This window comes from Gymnodraco acuticeps, unplaced genomic scaffold, assembly GCF_902827175.1.
Source record: "Gymnodraco acuticeps unplaced genomic scaffold, fGymAcu1.1, whole genome shotgun sequence".
Taxonomy (NCBI): domain Eukaryota; kingdom Metazoa; phylum Chordata; class Actinopteri; order Perciformes; family Bathydraconidae; genus Gymnodraco; species Gymnodraco acuticeps.
The window spans coordinates 477,014-499,306 of NW_022991454.1; the positions used below are offsets into that span (position 1 = coordinate 477,014).

Sequence of the window (22,293 nt, forward strand, 5' to 3'; positions counted from 1 at the left end):
AGACAGAGAATCAGCACTTTTGAAACAGGGCTGAAACAGAGGGGATTATGGGTAATGCTGCAATGATCTGTTTGGTGTTTCAGCCAATCAGAGACTTGTTTTGTATATATCTGAGACCTATAATATATTGATGAAAAACTGTATTACATTACATTACATTACATTGCATTTAGCTGACGCTTTTATCTAAAGCGACTTACAATAATATATATAATAGGGGACCTTTAAAATATGGTCTTATTTCTCCAGCAAAAAAACACATTGTCTATTCTACTCATACCACTGACTGTACTGCAGCAATAGCAACGGGACTTAACAAGTAATCTGTAAGTCATATTTCCAAAGTAACCTTCCCATTAACACAGCCGAAAAAACACTTAATCTAATGCACATTCGTAAAGCGGTGGCTTTGTGTATGATTTTGTATAGAAAAAACGTTTTGACTTTAATGTTTGTGTTTGGACTCAGTCTTCATTATAACTGTAATGCATTTTGAACAGTGACATCAGAAGCACTGCAGTGTTTGAACTAACCCATACCCTATGTCCACCTTGCTATGAAAAGTATTTTGTGATTGAGTAATCTTTGTGTTACCTGTTCTTTCCATGATTATCTTTTATATTATAAGTTGCCAAGTGACGTGATTTCGCCCAGATTCTTCCAGAAAGATCTCTAATGTATATAGACTAATTTAGGGAAGCCCTGAGAGGCCAATGAGAGAAAAACATAACTAATAAACTTATTTAGAACACGTGAAAATGTTTTTCCGGGTTAAAGGTGGGGTAGGTAATTTTGGAGAAACCAGCTCGAGTGCGCTAAATTTGAAAATACACAACCGGAAAAAATCTGCCACTTCCTTACAGAGCCCCTCCTCCAACACACACGAACGCACACATGACCAATGAGGGCACGAGATAAGTTTGTGCCCAGATGGAAGGCTGACAGGCAGGTAGGCCATCCAGTTACTTTAGCCGGCTCAGATTATTGGTCGTGCTTTTTACAACGCTACGGCTTCCACAGATGACATATTGTTACGTATTTATTGTCAAAGCATTTAATATATTCATTGCTATCGGGATGTTAAGAGCATTCCATGGAATATAACAAAAAGTGTATCTCAAGCCGGTTTCTCAAACTTACCTACCTTAATCACTACAGCTTTGAAAAAATAAATTTAAAATGAAATCATCTCCAACACATCTTTAAGTCTGACTAATATAGTCCCTTGGAAAATGATTCAACCAGCTAAGTGGTGATTCGTAATTGTTCATTACTTATAAGTGAAATCTCTTCCTGTCTGACAGTGGTATGAAAAAACACTTCAATCTGTCTTTTTCCACCTAACACCAATCATCTTCTTGCATTTCCCTGCACTTCTCTAGCATGCACTTGAAAGTGATCTGCCCTTCCCTTGCACGAAGGCTGTGAGTGAGTAGAGAAGTGTTTGAGATTATTTCTGTTAAACTCCTTTTAGCACGTAAGTAAGTAAAATGTATTTATAAAGCGCTTTTCACAGACAAAGTCACAAAGTGCTTGACAAAAATAACAAGTGTCTCCCTCTTCATCCTATCAGTGTCCTTCTCATCTCCACTACAAAAGTGGAGTATGTTAATTTATGACAAAAAGTGTAATACCATATCGCATATCCACCCTGATCATTATCCATCACACATCCTCTGTTTGTATTGATTTGGTTAATTGATTGATTTATATACTGCATTGTCTTGTTTATGTCTCTTATGCTGGTGTTATGTATTGTGTATCTTGTTTTTTATGTGTCTGTACGGCGATCTTGAGAGCCTTGAAAGGCGCCTATATAAAATAAATAAATAATTATTATTATTATACCCAGGTGCACAAATACCAACTTACTATTCTCACAGATAATTCCACCACACACAGAAAAGCACCCCCCACAACCTCTGATGTGTTACACTGTTGTTGCAGTCAGCTGGTGAACAAGCAGGTGACTAATTCAAAAATGTAATTGGATTTTGAGTTTCAACTGGCACATAGGTCATTATCAAGCTTTTTGTATTCATGTGTGCGTGAAAAACAAATCAACGTATAACTCCCCGGGCTGAGGAGTGTAGCTAAAGCTGCTATAAACATCCATACCATCGCTTTCCCTAAGCCCGTACTGCAGGAGGTTTGCTCTCTTTGCAAATATATTCTTGCACTCTGCAGCATATTAAAAGCTGTGTTAGGTCTGCATGTGATGCAACGTTCCTGTTTCCAGTAGTAGTTTATTTCCAGCCACCTCTCTAATCCATATAGGCCTTTGTAAAGTGAGTTTTGTTCCAAACTGATAAGCGGCAGGGTTAGTACAATAATCCTGTTCTCCAGTTTGAAGATGTAAAACTGCTCCAAGATGTACATTTCCAGCTCAGCAGAAAACACATAAATGTGTTATGGAGGTCTGAGTATACGCATCCCTGCAACTTTGTTTAAAGCACATGTTCACGCCTAGTGATTTTTGAAAGGAGGATAAACCAATTTTAGTCTGAGGGCGACCCTTTCACGGCTGTGTTTCAGGGAGTCTGCTCGCACACACTGCTCTCGCTCTGTTCTTTAAAAATGTAGGAGCTGTCCTCATTAACCCTGCTTTTCCCATGCTGTTAAGCGGCTATGCAGATCTTGTTATAAAAAAGGGTTAGACAGATATTCATATAAAGACAAAACCACTTTAATATACGATCTGGTCTCGTTAGAGTAGCACTTGAAATGTTTTTGCTCTATGAAGCCTGATGTACTTATATGATTCTGTTTTCTTCAAGTTGTATTTTGTTGGTCGAACGCACTTACTGTAAGTCGCTTTGGATAAAAGCGTCAGCTAAATGCAATGTAATGCAATGTTATGAGCATGTTTAAAAAGGGAACAAATCGGTTTTGATTCTCTCTCAAGTTAGACGTTTTACTGTCAGATCATTTTGGGGCTAAATCTGTGATTGCCATTGAAAGTAATTCAGAAATATATAACATTCCCTCCCTTGTGTTTACAAATGTTGTTATTGTTTGTGTCTTTCGGTTGTCCTCAAAACTACCAACAGCACAGGAAACACTGCAATTGTTTTGGAGAGAAAACGGTGCAATAGAGACGTTAATAACATGTTTTCTGGTAAACCCCATTGAGATTCATAATATTGCAATTAAATAAAAAAAGGCTAGCATTCTTTTAGCCTCATAAAAAGCCCGTTGGCAGTGAGACATACAGTTTGATTTGTTGGCTCAATTATCACATAAGAAGTTGGCAACATTATTGTTAAGAAAAACATTTATTGGGAACTGTCAAATGCCAATGCTACTTACAAGAATTCAAGCCTCAGATTTAAATGCCTTTGTCAACAAGTCAAGTTGCAGTTAATATTACATTACATGTTGCTTGTTAGACGCTTTTATCCAAAGCGACTTACATACTCAATACTGTGGGCAATCCCCACAGGAGCACTTTGGGGTGAAGTGTCTCAAGGACACAACGACATGCTGACTGCAGTGGGGTTTGAACCTGTGCCCCCTGATAATATCCATGCCTGTCCAACATTTGTGTGAAATTGTCATTGTCAATTTCAATGACATTGACCTTTGACCAGCAAATTATATTCTGTTTAGAAAATATTCTGTTAAGATTCCCACCATTTTTGAATTCTCAACATTCATCCAAAAAGGTGCACAATGCACATAAGCACCAATAGACTTCTGAATTGTGTCAAAATCGTTCCACCCGTGATTATTTTCTCCAAAACAGAAATAGCCTCCATGAAGTGTCAACTGCAACATTCAGCTACGCTCAAAACACACTTTGTAATTATCACACGCCTGCTGCTGCATGATTTTTTGGGATTGTTAGAGCTGGAGACACATAGTGACAAAACCCTTAGACACATCTGATCATGATATGTGCACAAGAGGGCAATGGGTTCACAACAGGCCTAATGTGTGTTGAGTAATGAGAAAGAGGGTTTGACCAGAGCTCAGACCTCATCAATAGAGCCTTTTCAGCGTCTTGATTCGTATAACACCTGTTGATTAAACAGTCTGAGTGATTCAAGGGATGCTCTCTGGTGACCCCTCCTATTTGTAAAGGAGACAAATTAAAGTCCTCCATCAAAATGTGATCAATGCTCGAGAGCCTCTGGCGAAAACAGGCACCATGGTGTAATGAAGCTATAATTCAACTTTACTGCCCTGTAAATGAATGATGGACGTTAGGAATTGATGATTTCCTGTTAACTCATTGCCTGTTGGAAACTGTATATCAACTTGAGAAATTAACCTCATGTTGACCCTCTTTTACAGCATTTCCTGTGACAAATAATTACTTTAGGCACAATATTTGAAGTATGTTTTTTAGATATGTCCTGATTGAATGATGTATGCGTTGATTTACTGATTGAATGGTGACATAGTGTATATAAAATGGGGTCAATTTTTAAAAGGCCTATTAAAACTAACTAACCTTTATTCACTCATAAAAACACTGCTCCACAGCACTTGGGCACGATTCAACAGTGTATGCAATTACTATGGAGCCTTTAACATCAATGCATTGATTTCTTTTTTTATATTTGATGACTTGTTTATGTGTATATTAAGTTTAATTTAGCTACTGATGTTATGTGAATACTTTAGAATAGGACATTTGCCATTAAAAGTCCCTTATAAGGTTTGTAAAAAAACATTGTAATCTATGTTATGCTAAGCAGTGTTTCCGTCAGACCAGGGCTGAGAGGGCGTCCACCCTGAGAGCGTGGGGGGGGGGCTTGAATTTTAACTTGAGCCGTCCCTTATAGATACTGTCTTGTTACGTTAGTGAGCCGGATCATTTGGCTCGGCTCTCTTAAAGCGCCGGCTGTTTCGGCTCCCGAACGGCTCTTCATGTTTCCACAGTTTACCACGGAGCCTCAGTTTCGCCGCTGCGAGGCTCTGGTGCTCGCAGCTCACGCGCGTGCACGGCTCATCGCGTCCAAATCGCGCACGTTTCGTGTTCTCCTGTAGCAGGCACCGCCGATGTCGGGGAAACGATCTTCAATAGTCCGAAAATAATCCCACCAGACTCCTTTGCCCCTCCAACAAAGGGATGTCCTTTTTCCTTTTCGTTATTTCAAGCGATAAAAACTCTCGATCTTCTCTCGAATTATTAATATTTTTGGATGCCCTCGGCTCGAGTTCAGGGCGTCCCGAGCTGAATAAGGGCGTCAAATGACGGCAAGACGCCCAGGTAGTAGTTCATCAACACATTACTGTAGTTCTACATCATAGTCCAGCCCCCCCTGAGGTTTTAGAACTAGGGTTACGTCACCTTCATTGTAACTCACACAGGCTCCGCCCTCTACTATAATCTATGGTAGAGGGTTCAATATGTGCTTAAAGAACTAGGGTTACAATACCTCCCTCTTGATTTTCCACTCCAGATAAATGATGCCCACAATAGCTGATCTATTGAACCAATTGAAACTGATTTTTCCTCCCACTGTGATGTGTTATGGCGCGTTTCCACTGCAGGCCTCACTCAGCCTCGCTCGGTTTGGTTAGGCCTTGTTAGGCCCGGCTCACTTTAATGCTGCGCTTCCATTACAGTTTAGGAACTGGGGTAGTTACTATAGTAACGCAGTGTAGGCGGAGCCGTGACGTCATCTTCAATGAGTGCCACAGAAAAACAACACAGCCGTTAGCTCTTAGCACTCAGAGCTCACAGCTCCTCATATCTGTTCAGAAACTAGACAAAAGTTAAACAAGTACAAACCACAGACTATCTGTGTCATGGCGAATACAGTCGCTGCTTTATTTATGTCTGTATAGGCCGTTGTTGTGAGTGTGGACGGTCGGAGCATATATAACGTTAGCTTAGCCAAGCTCCATTTAGAAAGCACGCATTTTAAAAGGGTTTTTCGCCTGCCGTCTGTCTGCAGACTTGTCAAAGCATTAATTCATGGTTTTTACTAACCGGTATCAGTATGTTGTTACTTCGGCATCATTTTGAAACGTGTATTACAATTAATTCACGGTCAAATATGTTCATCTTGTTGTAGTTGTAGCCCCCTTGCCAGCGATTATCTCTCTAGTTTAACATAGCTCAGCCCGACTCAGCCTGGTTGTTCCTGGCCCTAGAACCACGATTTTATGGGGCCAGAAAAACTGTGAATTAGGACCCGCTAGCCGGTACTAGGCCAAGTGGAAACGCAACTAAAAACGGGCCCTGCACGGCTCGGCACGCTTAAAGCGAGCTACCCGCTGCAGTGGAAACGCGCCATAACACTCCTTTATTTTCATTCAGGCCGATACCGCTAACCTTTTCCGAGTGCCAAATACGACACAAGGGCAAAACAATCTGTAATATTGCCTGTGCTATGACATTTTAAGCAGACATAGGCTTTCTTTAACAAAAATGTCCGTGTTGAAAGGATGTTGCATTCGAGTTGTCTTACATCGGTGTTAAAAATGTGTTTGCTTATGGCTAATCTTTGGGGTTGCTCCTTTCTAAACTACGGCTTTCATACTGTCCCCTGCCCCAAATACATATGAATAAGGTCTGCACAAAGGCAGCTTTGGCATGCATCAAAAGTTCTTAATAAGACACTTTACCTGCAAGGCACCCCATAAGTGACTGCAGCACCAGCAGTTTCCATAGCAACATCATCTTCAATTTTGTCGGGTCAAAGTAGTCTCACATCCAATCACGAAGGTATGGAATCCGATTTACACCTGGTTCACAATCTGCATAAAAGGTAAAAACAGAACAAGGTTTTCATTAGCAGATTTCTATTTCAAACATCAGTGAGTACAGCAAGTGTTAATTGTGCAAGTATAGCTCATATACTTGGTATAAACCAATGACTTTATGGCATATTTCTTATCCAGCATTCACAATAAAGTATTGTAATGTTTTAATCATCAAATCAATGGTGCAATTAACTCATTTTTCCACTTTGCTGAATGTTGGTCTTAAGAAAAAAGGATTTCTGTGTGGATGGTGGGCACATGAACACAAAACATCACATACACATTCATTTTCATATCTCCAGCAACTCCAGGGAGAGCTACTTTTAAGTCCATATGAAAGCAAAGCTCCTCCTTTAAATTCTCATAGCATTTTTCTTCATAGCATTTATGCTCATAAAAGTGCAACCCTAAAGATGAAAAACATCGAGAATGATTTCTACAACAGTCGTGAGCTTTATCTCCCAGGAGTGAACATTGAAACTGGAAAGTTTGCCGAGCGTCAAAGTGACGGGGAAGAAGCTGAAGGTACGAGGTGAAGAAAAAACGTGTTGTGTTAAAAGTCTGTCAGCTTATGACAATGCTTTTAATTTCTTTGTCAAAAAAGGAAACGTTGTAACATTGTTTTGTTGGAGAATAGATACTCGCTGATACATGACAGTGAGTTTGACAAACATTTCATTATCTTGGAAGATAAATCATGTTGGAAAACAAATAATCTGCAGCACCGTCTTCTAGTCAAGGTGTGAAAAAAGTTAATTCTGCAGATTTCTTACCCGTTTTTGGCAGGTTTGATAGGATTGGCATAGGAACAGTATTCTATTGTTGTTTATATAGGTGACTAAAAGTGAAAGGCTTGTGAATAATAATTGGAACACATATTCACGTGAAATAATTTGGTACTTCCCAAATTCAAAATGTAGTGATTATTTGAAATAAATACAAAATATACAGTATATCTTATATTCATGGCCGTTTTGGGGGAATTTGTACTGATATGGTCGTCAAATTGGCTTTTGTGATGAGCCTATATTGACATCATTCAACTTCACTTCAGACAAAATATATAAGTAAACAACACAGAATACTAGATGTGTGTGAATATACGATGATACATCGCTAATCATCTAAGAAGCATTTTGGTTGGAAATTAGGATTTTGGAATATGACATTTTGGTAAAAAAAACTGCAGTAATTGCGTCAAACAGGAGAGTTCCTGTCATATACATGGACTCTATATGTGGATTATCTTTGACATCACAATACAATGTACGATTGCATTTCATATGAGCATGTTTTTTCGTGTAATTTCTGAAAGGTAAGGACCTTTATTCTCATTGGACATCATTATCACTTTTTCAAAGATAATCTCTGAGGTGTTGTTATCTAATTGGACAGTGCTAGTGGTTACAAATAGGGAAAGAAGGGTATAGCGTGCACCAAATGAGCCTTGCTGGTATGGATCCATGAACTTTGAGGTTAAATCGTAGGCGCCAAACCACAAGGTCAATAGCTGCCTAATGGTTATCAGTGCAAACTAGCATTTAGACAATAAAGGGCCTTCGTATAAAAACGCAAAAGGCTACGTTGGTGCTGCATAAGCAAGACATAAGATACCATCTGGCAAGCGCAGTTTGAATCACACATCTGTGAGTTGTAAGTGTATTCTGCACCTGTATTCTCATAGCATAGCAAGATGCACTGGTAGGACTTCATAACTCTGCTCTAAAGCTCCTCTGGCAGTCGAACAGTACACAAGGTGTGTCTGTTTGCCCATTTCTGGGTTAGAAAACGACATTCTAACACTGGAACCAATTTAATAGGCGACCTGTCTGCTGCATTGACCTGTTTGCTGCATTCGATACGGTGAACCATCAGATCCTCCTTCGCACTCTCCAAGAACTTGGAGTTTCAGGCTCTGCGCTTTCCCTTCTCACCTCATACCTCAAAGACCGTACCTACAGGGTTACTTGGAGAGGGTCCGAGTCCGACCCTTGTCAATTAACTACGGGGGTCCCTCAGGGCTCTGTTCTTGGTCCCCTCCTCTTCTCCTTGTACACAAACTCGCTCGGATCAGTCATTAGCCCGCATGGTTTTTCATACCACTGCTACGCTGATGACACCCAATTAATTCTGTCCTTTCCCCGCTCAGAGACCCAGGTCGTCGCACGCATCTCTGCTTGTCTAGCTGACATCTCTCAGTGGATGTCTGCTCACCACCTCAAGCTCAACCTTGACAAGACTGAACTGCTTTTCCTTCCGGGAAAAGATTGTCCCACTCTTGACCTAACAATCAACATTGGCACCTCTATTGTTTCCCCGACTCAGACTGCAAGGAATCTGGGTGTGACCCTAGATAACAACCTGTCCTTCACTGCAAACATCGCTGCTACAACCCGCTGCTGCAGATACACGCTTTACAACATCAGGAGGATACGTCCCCAGCTGACACAGAAAGCGACTCAGGTTCTGGTCCAGGCTCTCGTCATCTCACTCCTAGACTACTGCAACTCCCTCCTGGCTGGTCTACCTGCATGTGCCATCCGACCTCTGCAGCTCATCCAGAATGCAGCGGCTCGTCTGGTCTTCAACCTTCCTAAATGTTCCCACACCACGCCGCTCCTCCGCTCCCTTCACTGGCTTCCGGTAACTGCTAGAATCCACTTCAAGACAATGGTACTTGCTTACCATGCTGCGAATGGATCTGGCCCTTCCTACATCCAGGACATGGTTAAACCGTACACCCCAGCACGTGCACTCCGCTCTGCATCAGCCAAACAGCTCGCTGCACCCGCACTGCGAGGGGGACCCAAGTTCCCATCAGCAAAAACACGTGGGTTTGCTATCCTGGCTCCAAGATGGTGGAATGAGCTCCCCATTGACATCAGGACAGCAGAAAGCTTACACACCTTCCGGCGCAGACTGAAAACTCATCTCTTTCGACTCCACTTCGAGCGATAGAATTGCTAACAAAGCACTTATATACTAATAAAGGACTGGCTTATCTAAAGCCAGTTGAGTAGCACTTGAAATGTTTTTGCTCTATGAAGCCTGATGTACTTATATGATTCTGTTTTCTTCAAGTTTGTATTGTGTTGGTCGAACGCACTTATTGTAAGTCGCTTTAGATAAAAGCGTCAGCTAAATGCAATGTAATGTAATTTAATATAATGGTTGAAGGGGATGTTGAGTATATGAGGTTGTAAATAGGGCGCAGTGACAGGAAGATTTTTCCATCCAGGGAATGTCAGCTACTCCCTCTGAAAAACTAGCCCTGATGTAAGAATTGAAGCCATACAAGCAGAGTCAAATCTACCTTTTGTGGGACTCCTCTAAGAAACAGGAGGCTTTAATCTACCGTCTCCTGGGTGGAAATATATTTAGAGTTGAGGCATGTTCGACACAAACCTCTCACAAACTATTTGTATAATTTTGCTATTAAAGAGAAGCACAAAGAAACTCTATTATCGCCCCCCTGCTGTGATTCAGCCTAGACAGCTCAAAGCTTTTCAGTGAGTAGCACAAAAACACTGAAAAAACATGTCCAAAAAGGCACCAGAAACTGTTTGAGTATGCCACATTCTCATTAATGTGAGATTCTCTACCTTCCAGCTCTGTCTGCTGTCTCCACCTACAGAGGCCTTTTAACTCCACAGATCTTATAGAGGGTTGTCAGAGTCTGTCTTGGGTATATCAATGGAGCAACGCTGTGCCTCACTTTCAGAGAGCAGTGTTATGCATATTAGAGTGTGTCTTATGAAAGCACCAAGCCCTGCGCCTATTAGGCTAATGCCCGGTTTGTCTGCTGTGATGGTTTCAGTTTAACATGTCACATCAGCGCTAACTTGATAGATGAAATTAGTACAATGTATTTAATATACTGCACAGGGCCACTAGTACCAATGTGTTCACTAAGTTGTATTTCCGTGCTGGGTTTCATTTGCTTTCCCACCAACCAGTGCCAGAGAGGAGCGTTGCCATGACGTCACGTTTACGCATGAAAATCCCTCTCAATAACAACAATGGCCGACTACATTAAAACTGGGCTCATGTTGCTATTAAGATTACATTACATTTCATTTTGATGAAGCTTTTATCCAAAGCGACTTACAATAAGTGCAAAAACCATAAAGATTCAAACTCTGAACATCAAAGAAAGTGCAGATAATTCACTTCAAGCAAGTCATACCGTTTAATTGGTTATAATGCCTAAATTAACCTTTTTTTTTGTTTTTTAGAATTTAATTGTCAAGGTACAATCGAAACATATGGGTTTTTTAAGCTTGCGACGGAAGATGTAGGAAGGGGCTGATCCCCTCACAGCTCGGTAGGCCAGTGTCAGAAGCGGATATGGGCAGCCGTATTTAACTTACAAAGCTCGATTGAATTGAAACTACTTCTCCAACTTTGTGCTGTTTTCCAGAGTGACGAGGCTTTAAATGATCGGTACACCGCTTGTGCTCCACTGGCATTTAGCCTACCATCTGCTAATGTCAGAAGCTACGTGATTCACTGCATACTGTTACATCAGTAACATCCTTGGATGCATATACTGTCTGAATTATTATGTATTTATTCAGATGTATTTAACCGTGTTTGGGGACATAGTGCTTAAATAACAGACTGCATAATGTGAATGAAGTTAGCCTAAACACCAAAGCCATTCTAATTGTGTTGCGTATACTGTATTTGAAATCAAACCAAGCACAATAATCCACACAGTGATCTGATATATTCTTCTCCCACCATATCCCAAAATAACATGAATCAAAATGCTCTGGAAATAACCTGGAAGTGATTTATGTAAACATTATGTATGCAAACTAGACCATATGACAAAAGAGGTCAAAAGAGAGACTATCCTGTCATTTATTTGTTTTATCTTGTATATTTAGGTTTCATCTTTATTTCACAATTTTCGTTTTAATCACAGAAAAAACATTGAAAAAACAATATATGACACATAACTGTTGTTTTACATAGGCTTCACTTCAAGGTATATGTATGGATCTGTTACTGTTTGCTACTATTAGCCATATCCAGTGGTGCAAAGTCACTAAGTATACAGTATTAACTCACGTACTGTACTTATTCACAGTGTGGGATCAACCACTGCTTATATTGTTGCTACCACTGTACTACAAGTATAAAAAGTGAAGGTACTTTACTAATATTCCCTTTTGGTAATGCTGATATTTCCTCATTCCTTGTAATACAATTACTACTTTGCAATTGGCGTCCCACTCAAGCATCAGATATCACAGATAGTATGCACTCAAACTGCCTTCGACTAAGGAGAATGACGGATGATGCTTCGGGGGTACAATAGGTGGAGATAATCAATGTATTCAGTCAGTAATACATTACCAGAAAATTGAAAGATTGATGGATTTTTGCCTACATGCGGTAAACATCTTAATTTAATATTCTATGTGCAACATGAGGACAATAACCACAAGTGTACTCACAGGACCTTTTTTCTCTGGCACTGAAGTTGCAAGGTTCTTTCTGAAAAAAAACCTATTAAGCCTGAAAGATATGCAAGCTTATACAAAACATTAAAAAGTATTCATTAAATTAAATTACAATCTACAATTACCGCGTACTGGAAGTCTTTTTCCACCAATCAGTCCAGTTGCAATTTACATCCATGTGTACTCACTTATTTTTACTTTTGGGGGAATTGTCATACTTATACCATATTATATGATAACATAATTCTTGAGTTGTGCCCAAAAACGTTTTTTGTGATGTATTGAAATTCCTGCAAGCATTCACTTCAATGAGAATCGAAGCATTCAATGACACAGTGGCTTTGACCTTTGATCACCACATTTGAAAAGGGTATCCTTGTGTCCAGCTGGAACTTTTTGCAAAATTTGAAAAAGATCCCTCAAGGTGTTCCTGAGATATTGCGTTGACAAGAATGAGATGGAAAAGGACAGACTGACGGACCAATGGATATCACAACAACCTTGTCTACTGCTCTTGGTCAATGCTTTTCAAGATATTGTTTTCTCCCCTTTAACATCTATGCACTGCTTGTCCCACAACATTCTGTGGTATAGAGAATAGTCCAGATTGATCTATTGCAAAAGCTTGTTCCAAGAGGAAACTGATTTCTTTGTGCAGGAAATGCAGAACTGCACCCTGAATTAAATTAGCTTCTGGGGAGATAACACGTTTGGTTAATGTACTGCAGTGGTCCAAAGAGATCCATCGTCCAATGCTCAATGGTATCAGGGCGAAATGCCAAGAAAAAACACAGCCACCTTTTACGACTTCAATGTACAGATTGCTTAGTTGAAACCAGGGAAGTTCAAAAGTTATTTTATGTCAAATGGGACAGAATTTATGGAAGCTTTTGAATGAAATTACAATCATTGAGAGCACATATTCCTACAGCATTTCCCACCATGCATATTATGACAATTATTTCAAGTGGGACATTTTCCAATGCACAGCTTTATTAGAGAACATCATGGAAATGTGGAACAGGAAGTTAAATAATCTCAATATCAGTGGCTCTAATATTTCATCAGTCAATTGAACACAGAAATATTTTTGTACGCTGTTTTCAAATGAAGAGGGGTAAGCAAATGATCTAAGAGGCAGTCAAATGTTAATTTTTGAAAAACTAGATGTTTTAAGAAATTATCATTATTCTTCTCTTGAAGATCTAACAACATTTTTTTTTTTGGTAACAGATAGTAAGTTAGAAACATCTCATCTTGATCTCCAAACCGGAGCATTTTTAATTTCTGCAGTTGTCGCAGCTCAAAGGTTTTGCAGCTGAGATACCAAAACCCAGAATCCTCATTCAGAAAGATTACAGAATCTCTCAGGGAAACATAACATGAGAAAAGTTGCACAAGGACATGTTCTCATTTTGTCTGGGAAGAAGATATGTACCATCCTACACGGTCAAAGCTTGCTGTTGTTCTTTCTATTGCCTCTGTATAGTACTGCCAAGTGACGAGAACTGTCTTTTCTGTGTAGGGTCAGTGAAGCAACCTTACCTGAAGATTACATAGAGACTTACGGTCCATTTAACTAAAAGCCAGACACATATGAACCATGAAATTCCATTAAAAAGGGGTTGGCTTCCTTTCACCTTTGGCCTCTTGACATAAATGACACTCATTAGGAGGTCAACTCCATCTGAGCTCTTTTCTAAATCAATGTTCAAATTGAAACGCCCACTAGGCAAAGAGCAGTGACGTAGGCTACCAAGGTTAGCTCATCAATAAGGTTAGAATCGTGGGGACGCTGGCTCTAACTGAGTCGAGGTTTGGAAATGACCAAAGTTTTTGAGAGTAGGGTTGTTACAGAAGATGGTGGGTGGCACGCTTAAATACATTATTTCTGTATCACAATTGTGGGTATTTTACTTAAAACAACGCATCATTTTGTACCTTATTGACTATAAATTACCAAAATGTTGAAAACAAAACTACTTTAGCACATTCTTTTTAGGCTACACATATCACAGCCTTCAATGTTTAATATTCCTGGAAATGCACAGTATCCAGAATGCTTCTTTAATCGATATATTGCTTTGAGGCTTAATCTCTCATCATCATTCAAGGCTTGTCAGGTTAACTTTATCAATATAGACCGTTCAAGTCAAAGACATGATCAATAAAATACACACAGTGTCCCTGAGCAAGTAGAGGTAGTTTATTGCTAATACCTACAAAACAGCTTGGTCCATTCAGACAGTTCTCCAAGTCTTACTGAATTAAAGCTCAAGCCTTATAGGGTATATATCATGAAAACACTTTTTTGTGCAGAACTATTTGTCCATTTAGAGTGCCTACCAACCCGAAAGAAAAGAGCACAAAGTCGGATTTGTTGTGGCCTGGCTCTGTAAGAAAACATCAGATTCAACAGGTGATTTAGCCGCTAATTTGCGTGTTCGTTAGAATATATACCGCCCCCATCTGATTATCTTTACCAACGGCTTGAGAACTATCTTTAAAGATGTGAACCATGTTTTTCTCGCAAGCCAATTCGAGCAGACAGGCAGTGAGAGACAGGTCATATGAAAGAATATGTGCCCTTTAAGAAAAAAACTTCAATGTGTTTCCAGTAAAGCACAATTATGGCGCGTTTCCACTGCAGCGGGTAGCCCCGTTTAAGCGTCCTTAACCGTCCTCAAGCGGCCAGGCCGGTTTTTGGTGGCGTTTCCATATAGCCTAGTACCGGCCAGCGGGTACTTTTTCCCTCTTTTTCCGGCCTCATAAAATCGTGGTTCCCTCAGACCAGGGCCAGGGCTGAACTAGTGACGTCAACACTCTCGACTGCTGATTGGTCAGAGAGAATCGTCACAAGATCGCGCTTGAGTTCATCCCTAGCGTCGCATATATATCTAGAAGCATGCTTGCAGCATTTTTATAAACAGAATTTTGTAAACGTATGAGCTACAAAAATGGCTACGTCTAATAAGAAAAGCACACCGTGGTCGACCGAGGAGGTGACGACGTTCCTACATCTCATTGGGGATGATCAAATCCAGCGGGAGCTCGACGGAACAACTCGAAATGTGAACAAAAACAAAGCCGATCGCCCCGCCTACACTGCGTTGCTACCCCAGGTCCTAAACTGTAATGGAAATGCGCCACGGCCTGGGCCGGCCAGCGAGGCAGCCCGAGGCCAGAGCGAGGACGCTTAGGGACGCTTAAACGGGGCTACCCCGCTGCAGTGGAAACGCGCCATTAGTGGCTATTCAATTATTTTGTTTAAAGGGGACCAATCATGCAAAAATGTAGATGTATTTTATTCATAACTATGTGTCCCCGGTGTGTCAGGGAACTCACGCAGCGTCAGAAAATAAAACCCTCTCTCTTTTGCTCCGTACCCAAATCTCTAAAAACGGGGCTACAACGAAGCTGATCCAGATTTGCGTCCGATATGACGTAATATCGGAAATGTAGGCTGGCTTTACACCCACGGCCCTATCAGAAACAATGCCTGACTGTTTTGGACCTAATATGGTCGGTGCATGTTTACATTAGCATCGCTAACACTCAGAGCTAACCTGTACTGGAGAGCATGTGTGAAGAAGCAGGAAATAGAAAGGAACTCACCTTGTGGTATAACCGGCAAGAGAGAAAGCCTTTGAGCTCCAAACTGTTTCAGAAACAATCCTTGATAATCCATGATATGGCGTTTCATCACCGCAGTATCTGCTGGTAGAATCTCCCGCATGTGCTCAGCCCCTTCCTTTTTTTTTTAAAGCTTTATACCCCAAATCAGCACTTTTGAAACAGGAAGTGAAATAGAGGGATATGAGGCATGGCTAGAATGGGTGATCTGTTTGGTATTTTGAGCAAAACACTTCATAGACATGTTTTTTATATTTTTTTATATATCTATGACCTATGCTAATGCCTAAAAATAGCATGATAGGTGACCTTTAAGTTTTCTTGGTCCATGTCACTTCAACAAAAAACAAACAAAGGGCAGGTTATCTGGGGCACAACATTTTAAGAATGAGATCACAATCAGAATTGTATTTCCAAGAAAACTGTCAAACTTTGCACAATCCATTTCCTTTTGTAAAATAATGACACGCGAAAACTTTGGCCAAGGTTGAGTTGTCGTCAACAGGTCGAAGTGTCCTTGGTAAAAATACTGAACGATAATTGTGGTCAAATTGTGTCCGTTCGCATGGCATGGTGTACGCGTTTGAAAGTTAATCACTACTGAAGAGCAGGAAGCACCTTATCAGTCTCTCCCTCTGTGTAAATGAATGGGTGAAAGCTAACATTTAATGTAAAAGCACTTTGAGTGGCCGCAAAGACAAGAAAAGTGCAATATAAATGCCGTCCATTCACCTTTCAGTGACATTATGAACAAATGTCGAATCTGAGTGCAAGCCCCCCATGGAAAACACTCTGCACTGATTGACAGTACAATTTGTGTACTGAATACACATTTCAGTTAGAGTAATTATCAACATTTGACAGGGGATCACTGCAGTGGTAATTAGTAGCTTCCAAAGACCAAGATAAATCGAAATTAAACTGACTAATTGATAACCTAGGTTTAAAAATGTACTTGGAACATGTTTTTACAGATGGCCAGAACTAGGCAAGTAAAATACCACATCCTCACTCACAAACTCTGATACTTTAGACATATTTCCGGCAATGTATAGTATTAAGACCTTATTTTAAGTCAGGTGATGTCAATTTTAGACAGGATGGCAAATTATGAGTTTTCAGAAAGGTATGTATATGTGTGTAGGGGTGTAACGGTATCCGTATTCGTCCCGTACCGTCACGGTTCGGACGTCACGGTTCGGCACATGCAGTCACGGTTCGGGCACATGCAGTCACACGACCGATACCCCTTTTTTTATGAGTGGGAAAAAGGTCTGTCATTCAGGGCAGTATCCATTACACTATTTATAATCCAGGGGATGCACTGATGTCTTAAAGACGAATGGCTTGATTGACCATCTGTATATATTGATATATAATTGTCTTTCACAAAGGAAAATGGTCATGAGGTTCAATGGATCATCATTTATAATCGAATGATACTGTTCTATCACACATCCAGGCCAAAAAGTCATTATTTTGTAATATATTCTTAGAGGAAAAGCTAATTGCACTTACAGTAACAATGACTACAGAATGGCTTTTATCTGATCCACAGACCTCTGACATGGTCCACTAAACAAACAGTGCCTTTCCGAAATGCCTAATTATTACATCTGAGAAAGAGATTAGATTTTGAATACCTGCTGAACGCTGAGTCATCTGCATGTCTCACCAAACTCAAATTATCATATAAAGATTTTATCTAGAAATGGCACAAAGGAAAGTCTGTAGGGTATTTTATCAAAACAATGCAAGTAATGGTAATGACCATAGACACCACATATAATTTCCTCATTTAACAATTACAAATCATCCATTGAACAGCTGCAACACGTGTTATAGTTTTTTTTAGCCCTGAGCCCAGGATTAGCTGAAAAGAGTCCAGGAAGCTTATTTACAAGCTAAATAATTTAATTAAACAATGCTACAATGATACAATGAAACTGTAAAAGCTCCGTTGGACCTCTGTTGGCTTGGCGATCAGCTGGGAAAGAGATCGTTTTCCAGCTGGCTTCTCATTGTATCAACTGTAGTCTTCTCCTATTGGCTTAGCGTTGACGGGGGCGGGTCCAAGGCACGTCCTGTCGTTTTCTGATGTTAGTTTTACAATATTCTAATATCTGTTGGTCATTTAAACATTCCCTAATAACAGTATTGCAGCGTCAATAAGTGTGTTTAGTGTGCAACACCACGTGTAAATTTCTCCTTAAATTCACGTACACAAAACATAATATTAGCCACTTGCTAATGCTAACCGGAACATGATCTTATCAAGCTCCACATTTGTGGAATCAGCTTCCAGTTTGTGTTCGGACGGCAGACACCCTATCCGTTTTTAAGAGTGCGCTTAAGACCTTCCTTTTTGATAAAGCTTATAGTTAGGGCTGATTAGATTCAGCCCCTAGTTTTGCTGATATAGGCTTAGTTTGTCGGGGGACATCTTACTTCTTCCTTCTCTCTGTCTATACCTGTGTACTCTCATGTTCCGATTAACCCAGCTTCCCCAAATCTCTTTCTTTTTGGTGTCTATATACGCCGGGATCCGGAGTCATGGATGATCCTGCGCTCCTCTGTCCTGGATCGCGAGCCCTGGATCTTGAGTCGTGGCTGTGGTCCTGGATCATAGGTCCTGGATGGATATCCTCGTGGATTCATCTTCCTATTATACACACATGCATTTCCAAACATTTGGATTGCCTATGTTGCAAATGTATTATCTTTTCAATTTACACACGGCATCTATTGCACGTCTGTCCGTCCTGGGAGAGGGATCCCTCCTCTGTTGCTCTCCCTGAGGTTTCTCCCATTTTCCCCTTTAAACTGTGGGTTTTCTTCTGAAGTTTTTCCTTGTACGATGTGAGGGTCTAAGGACAGAGGGTGTCGTATTGTCATACTGATATTTTGTACAAACTGTAAAGTCCACTGAGACAAATGTAACATTTGTGATATTGGGATATATAAATAAACATTGATTGATTGATTGATGATATTTACTCGCGAAAACCGGAAGTCGATTGTGAACATCCAGTTTTCAGAATAAAGCAGCTTTAAATTAGAACAGTGTATTCATTTTAAGTTAAAGCACATAATATTGATTTGATTTTCTTACAGTGTCCACTAACTAATCGACAAATTACCAAATTCATATTCAAGATAGTTTTGTTGCCCAATCAGGCAACTGGCTGATACAGACTGGATGTGTATTGACTCTTTCTGTGAGTGTTACAGTAAGGGATACCAGAGGCAACTGTAACATCTCAAATTGCACCAATCAGAACAAAAAATGAGGGGAAATTGTTATTGAATCATATCTTTGAAATAAGCATTTTATCTGTTTAAACCTCCCCAATTTATAGCAATCAAGAACCGTTAAAAAGAGGAAACGTTAAACGGAATCCAAATGACTACTGGCTATTATCTGTTAGATAATAATGATGTATTTTATTGTATGAAATAATGGACTTGTGGCATGTATAAAGTGTCATTGCACGGCATTGTTTAGGTCTGTTGTGAGACGATGACTGAGCTGTTCAACTTAAAGCCATAGATATATCCAAAATACACAGAAACTCAGTGTATCTTGGGACCGAAATATGTCCTTTAGGCACTCTTGTAACATTCTCCAGAGGCCTTTAGTACTTGAATACTTGGCATTGAGCAGGACACTTCACACTAGTGGTGCTCAGCGGGTCTTTGTTTGTGTGTGAAGCCACATAACACTCAGGAATGTCACTTGTAACTTTGGATATTTAAAAGGTAAAAATGTGTTTTTAATTCATTTAAATATCTGTACATACATGTGCTGGGAGAGAAGAAGAAACCTGCATAAAAGTAACAAGCCTTGATGTGATACATGTTATTGATCCTGCCTCATATGTTTCCCTCAAGGCAGCAGCAGCTGTACGAAGACAGTATGCATGAATACTGAAAGCAGTATGCAGTTGGCAAAAGAAATCAGAAGAAAGTGAAACGAATACAAAATTCCCCTTTTTTATCATTTCAAACCCAATTTGGAACACATATCTTGAAAGTATTGTTTAATTTCCACAGGGCGTACTATAGTTATAAATGTCATTACTTTAACAATAACATATATCTTTTTTAAATGTGTTGATTTGTATTGCATTTTGCTCAATGAATTTGATGGCAACTTGCTCACTGCATCTCTACCACTATCAAATTGTACAAAAGAACATAAAACGTTGTAACTTTCACGAATATGTTTGTATTTTTTAAACGTTTACCATTGAGGGGTTCAATCGAGTATTGCGCTTGAGAACGAGATATTGAAGTCTTCATAGGTCAAGTTCTAAAATCTCTGGATTAAACATATGATACGATCAAAAACTGACTAATTTGATAATTTATCATTAAATTATTGTATATTTGTTGATGTCAAAATGTGTATTTGTGCAAAATATGTAAAAAAAAAATTAAAACAGTTCCCTATCTAGATCAAAAACACTGTTACAATGTCCTAATCAAAATGTGTTGTACTCATAATGCCATTGTTACTACCTGTATGTAGTTTGTTAAATCTAAAAGAAATGTATTATGATTAAGAAGAAGAATTACCTGACAGACATAACAGAAAACTTGTATAATCACCGTGCATAATATAATCTCAATACTTTTCCTTAATTTCTATCTCTTGTCCTATTTTACTCTTTTCACTGAATATAATCCTCTTATTCTTTTAACTCTTCAAACACTGTTTAGTCTGGTGCTCCAGTTTTGAGCTCAAAAGCCTTTTGTTTGCTCCAAAAGCTCCTGACAAGGAAGATGCACGGACATTTTGTATTTACAGAGCAAAACAAAGGACCACCTTTTATTACAGAATGATGTGTGTTTATAAAGTGTTATTTTGACAATAGACTCAGGGTACATCAACATGTTTATATGACATTGAACCTTAATGAGCATTATTGTTTTCTTGGCATGAATTATAAAAGAAAATGCAAGAAGATTCTCCCCCAAAAAGAGATCCATAAATACGTTTGCTTGTATTTTATCCTGTGAAGAATGCGCTTAAATAGAGTGGTGCGTGAATGAGTCCTAATACCCGGAAATAAGTTAACATTTTACAACTTCCGAGTTTTTTTACGTGTTTTATTTAGGGGCCTGAAATAAGGTTGGTGGTCCACACAAGGTGAAGAGATTTTATTCTACGAAAGTCAGTAAATAGCACACCCGTGAATGTTTAAAGCTTCCATGTGTCATAACAAAAACGGCGGTTACTAACGTGATTACATAAACCACTTGATGTCATCACGCAGCCATGGTTAGCTTTTTACTTCTGGCAATTGCATTTACGCCTCAAAAATCACAAAATGGTGTTTATATGTGGAGATTATCCTGCTGAACAAAACCTAAAGGTATCATAAACATGTGTTTTCCAAAGAGCTAAGCAATAGACCAAGATCCAATTGAGAAATCCTACAGTTTTGTCAAGGGAGCCCTTGTGATGCTTACTTCCAGGTCGGCCTAAAAAATACGTCATGACTGCATCGCTCTATCGTCTGCATATTGTCAAAAAATGCTTGACATTGCATCGCAAAATATACAAACTGCTGCTGCTACGATATGAGACAGGGACAAACATATACAGAATTTACTAATGTACAGGATAAGGAGGGTGCCTGGACTGTAAGGAGACACAATATTGAATGAGGCAGGAAACATAGCTCTAACATAAGAGCCACATCCAGTGAACCACAGTAGACCCTTTGAAAGAAAACGTGCTCTTGTGGATCTTCAGTAACAACAAATCCTCATCCAGGGTTAGCTGTCTTATTAAGATGAATCATGAACCTTGGCAACATCCTGAGATTGCTTGGAAAGAAGCTGTTTGAAGGCCTTATATAAGTACATTAAATAATGCAGTAGTCCCAGTGTGCATCCCCCATCCTCCCTCCCCTGAAGTCGGTTGCTGTGTGGCGTTGCTCTTATTAAGCACTCAATTAAAGCCGGTCCCGAGGAGAGGCGGCGTGCAACAATGTTTGAATTAGGAAAATGTTGCAGGCTCAGACAATCTGTGAAGACTTACCCCAAAGGGCCGCGCTGCCTCGAAACCAACGGTGATGAAGTGACAGAGCATCATAAAGCATCAGGAAAGCAGAGAAATTATTCTAATATGATTGGATTACAAATGGGGCATTTACAGAACCAATGAGATAAATAGAGCAGGAAATGGAGCTGTCGCAATGAGCCTTCTTAGATATTTTCTCCTTCACTCTAAATATTAAAAATGAACCGAGTTGGGACTTGGTAAACAACACTCAGGAGCTTTGCAATATTTTAAGTGTACTAATTCCTGATAGTTGTGCAAGGGCTCCCAATTCACAGAAGTGAGCTCATCATTTATTTATTTTTGAGGATTAAGATTAGATATAATGTGGAAATTACAAGTTAAATTGAAAAATTAGGCAACAATTCTCCAGACTTTTAACAGAAAAGTATATCAAAC

At 39.6% G+C, this 22,293-nt stretch overlaps 1 protein-coding gene across 1 annotated transcript in view; it reads right to left on the minus strand.

Annotated features, from left to right (window-relative positions):
• Positions 1–22,293, minus strand: part of LOC117532968 (contactin-4-like) — a 203,317-nt gene that overhangs the window by 173,526 nt on the left and 7,498 nt on the right. Inside the window, exon 2 of the mRNA XM_034196589.1 lies at positions 6,583–6,714. Within this exon, the coding sequence (XP_034052480.1) occupies positions 6,583–6,637 (55 nt within the window). The 5' untranslated portion in view covers positions 6,638–6,714. The remainder of the gene's footprint in view (positions 1–6,582; positions 6,715–22,293) is intronic.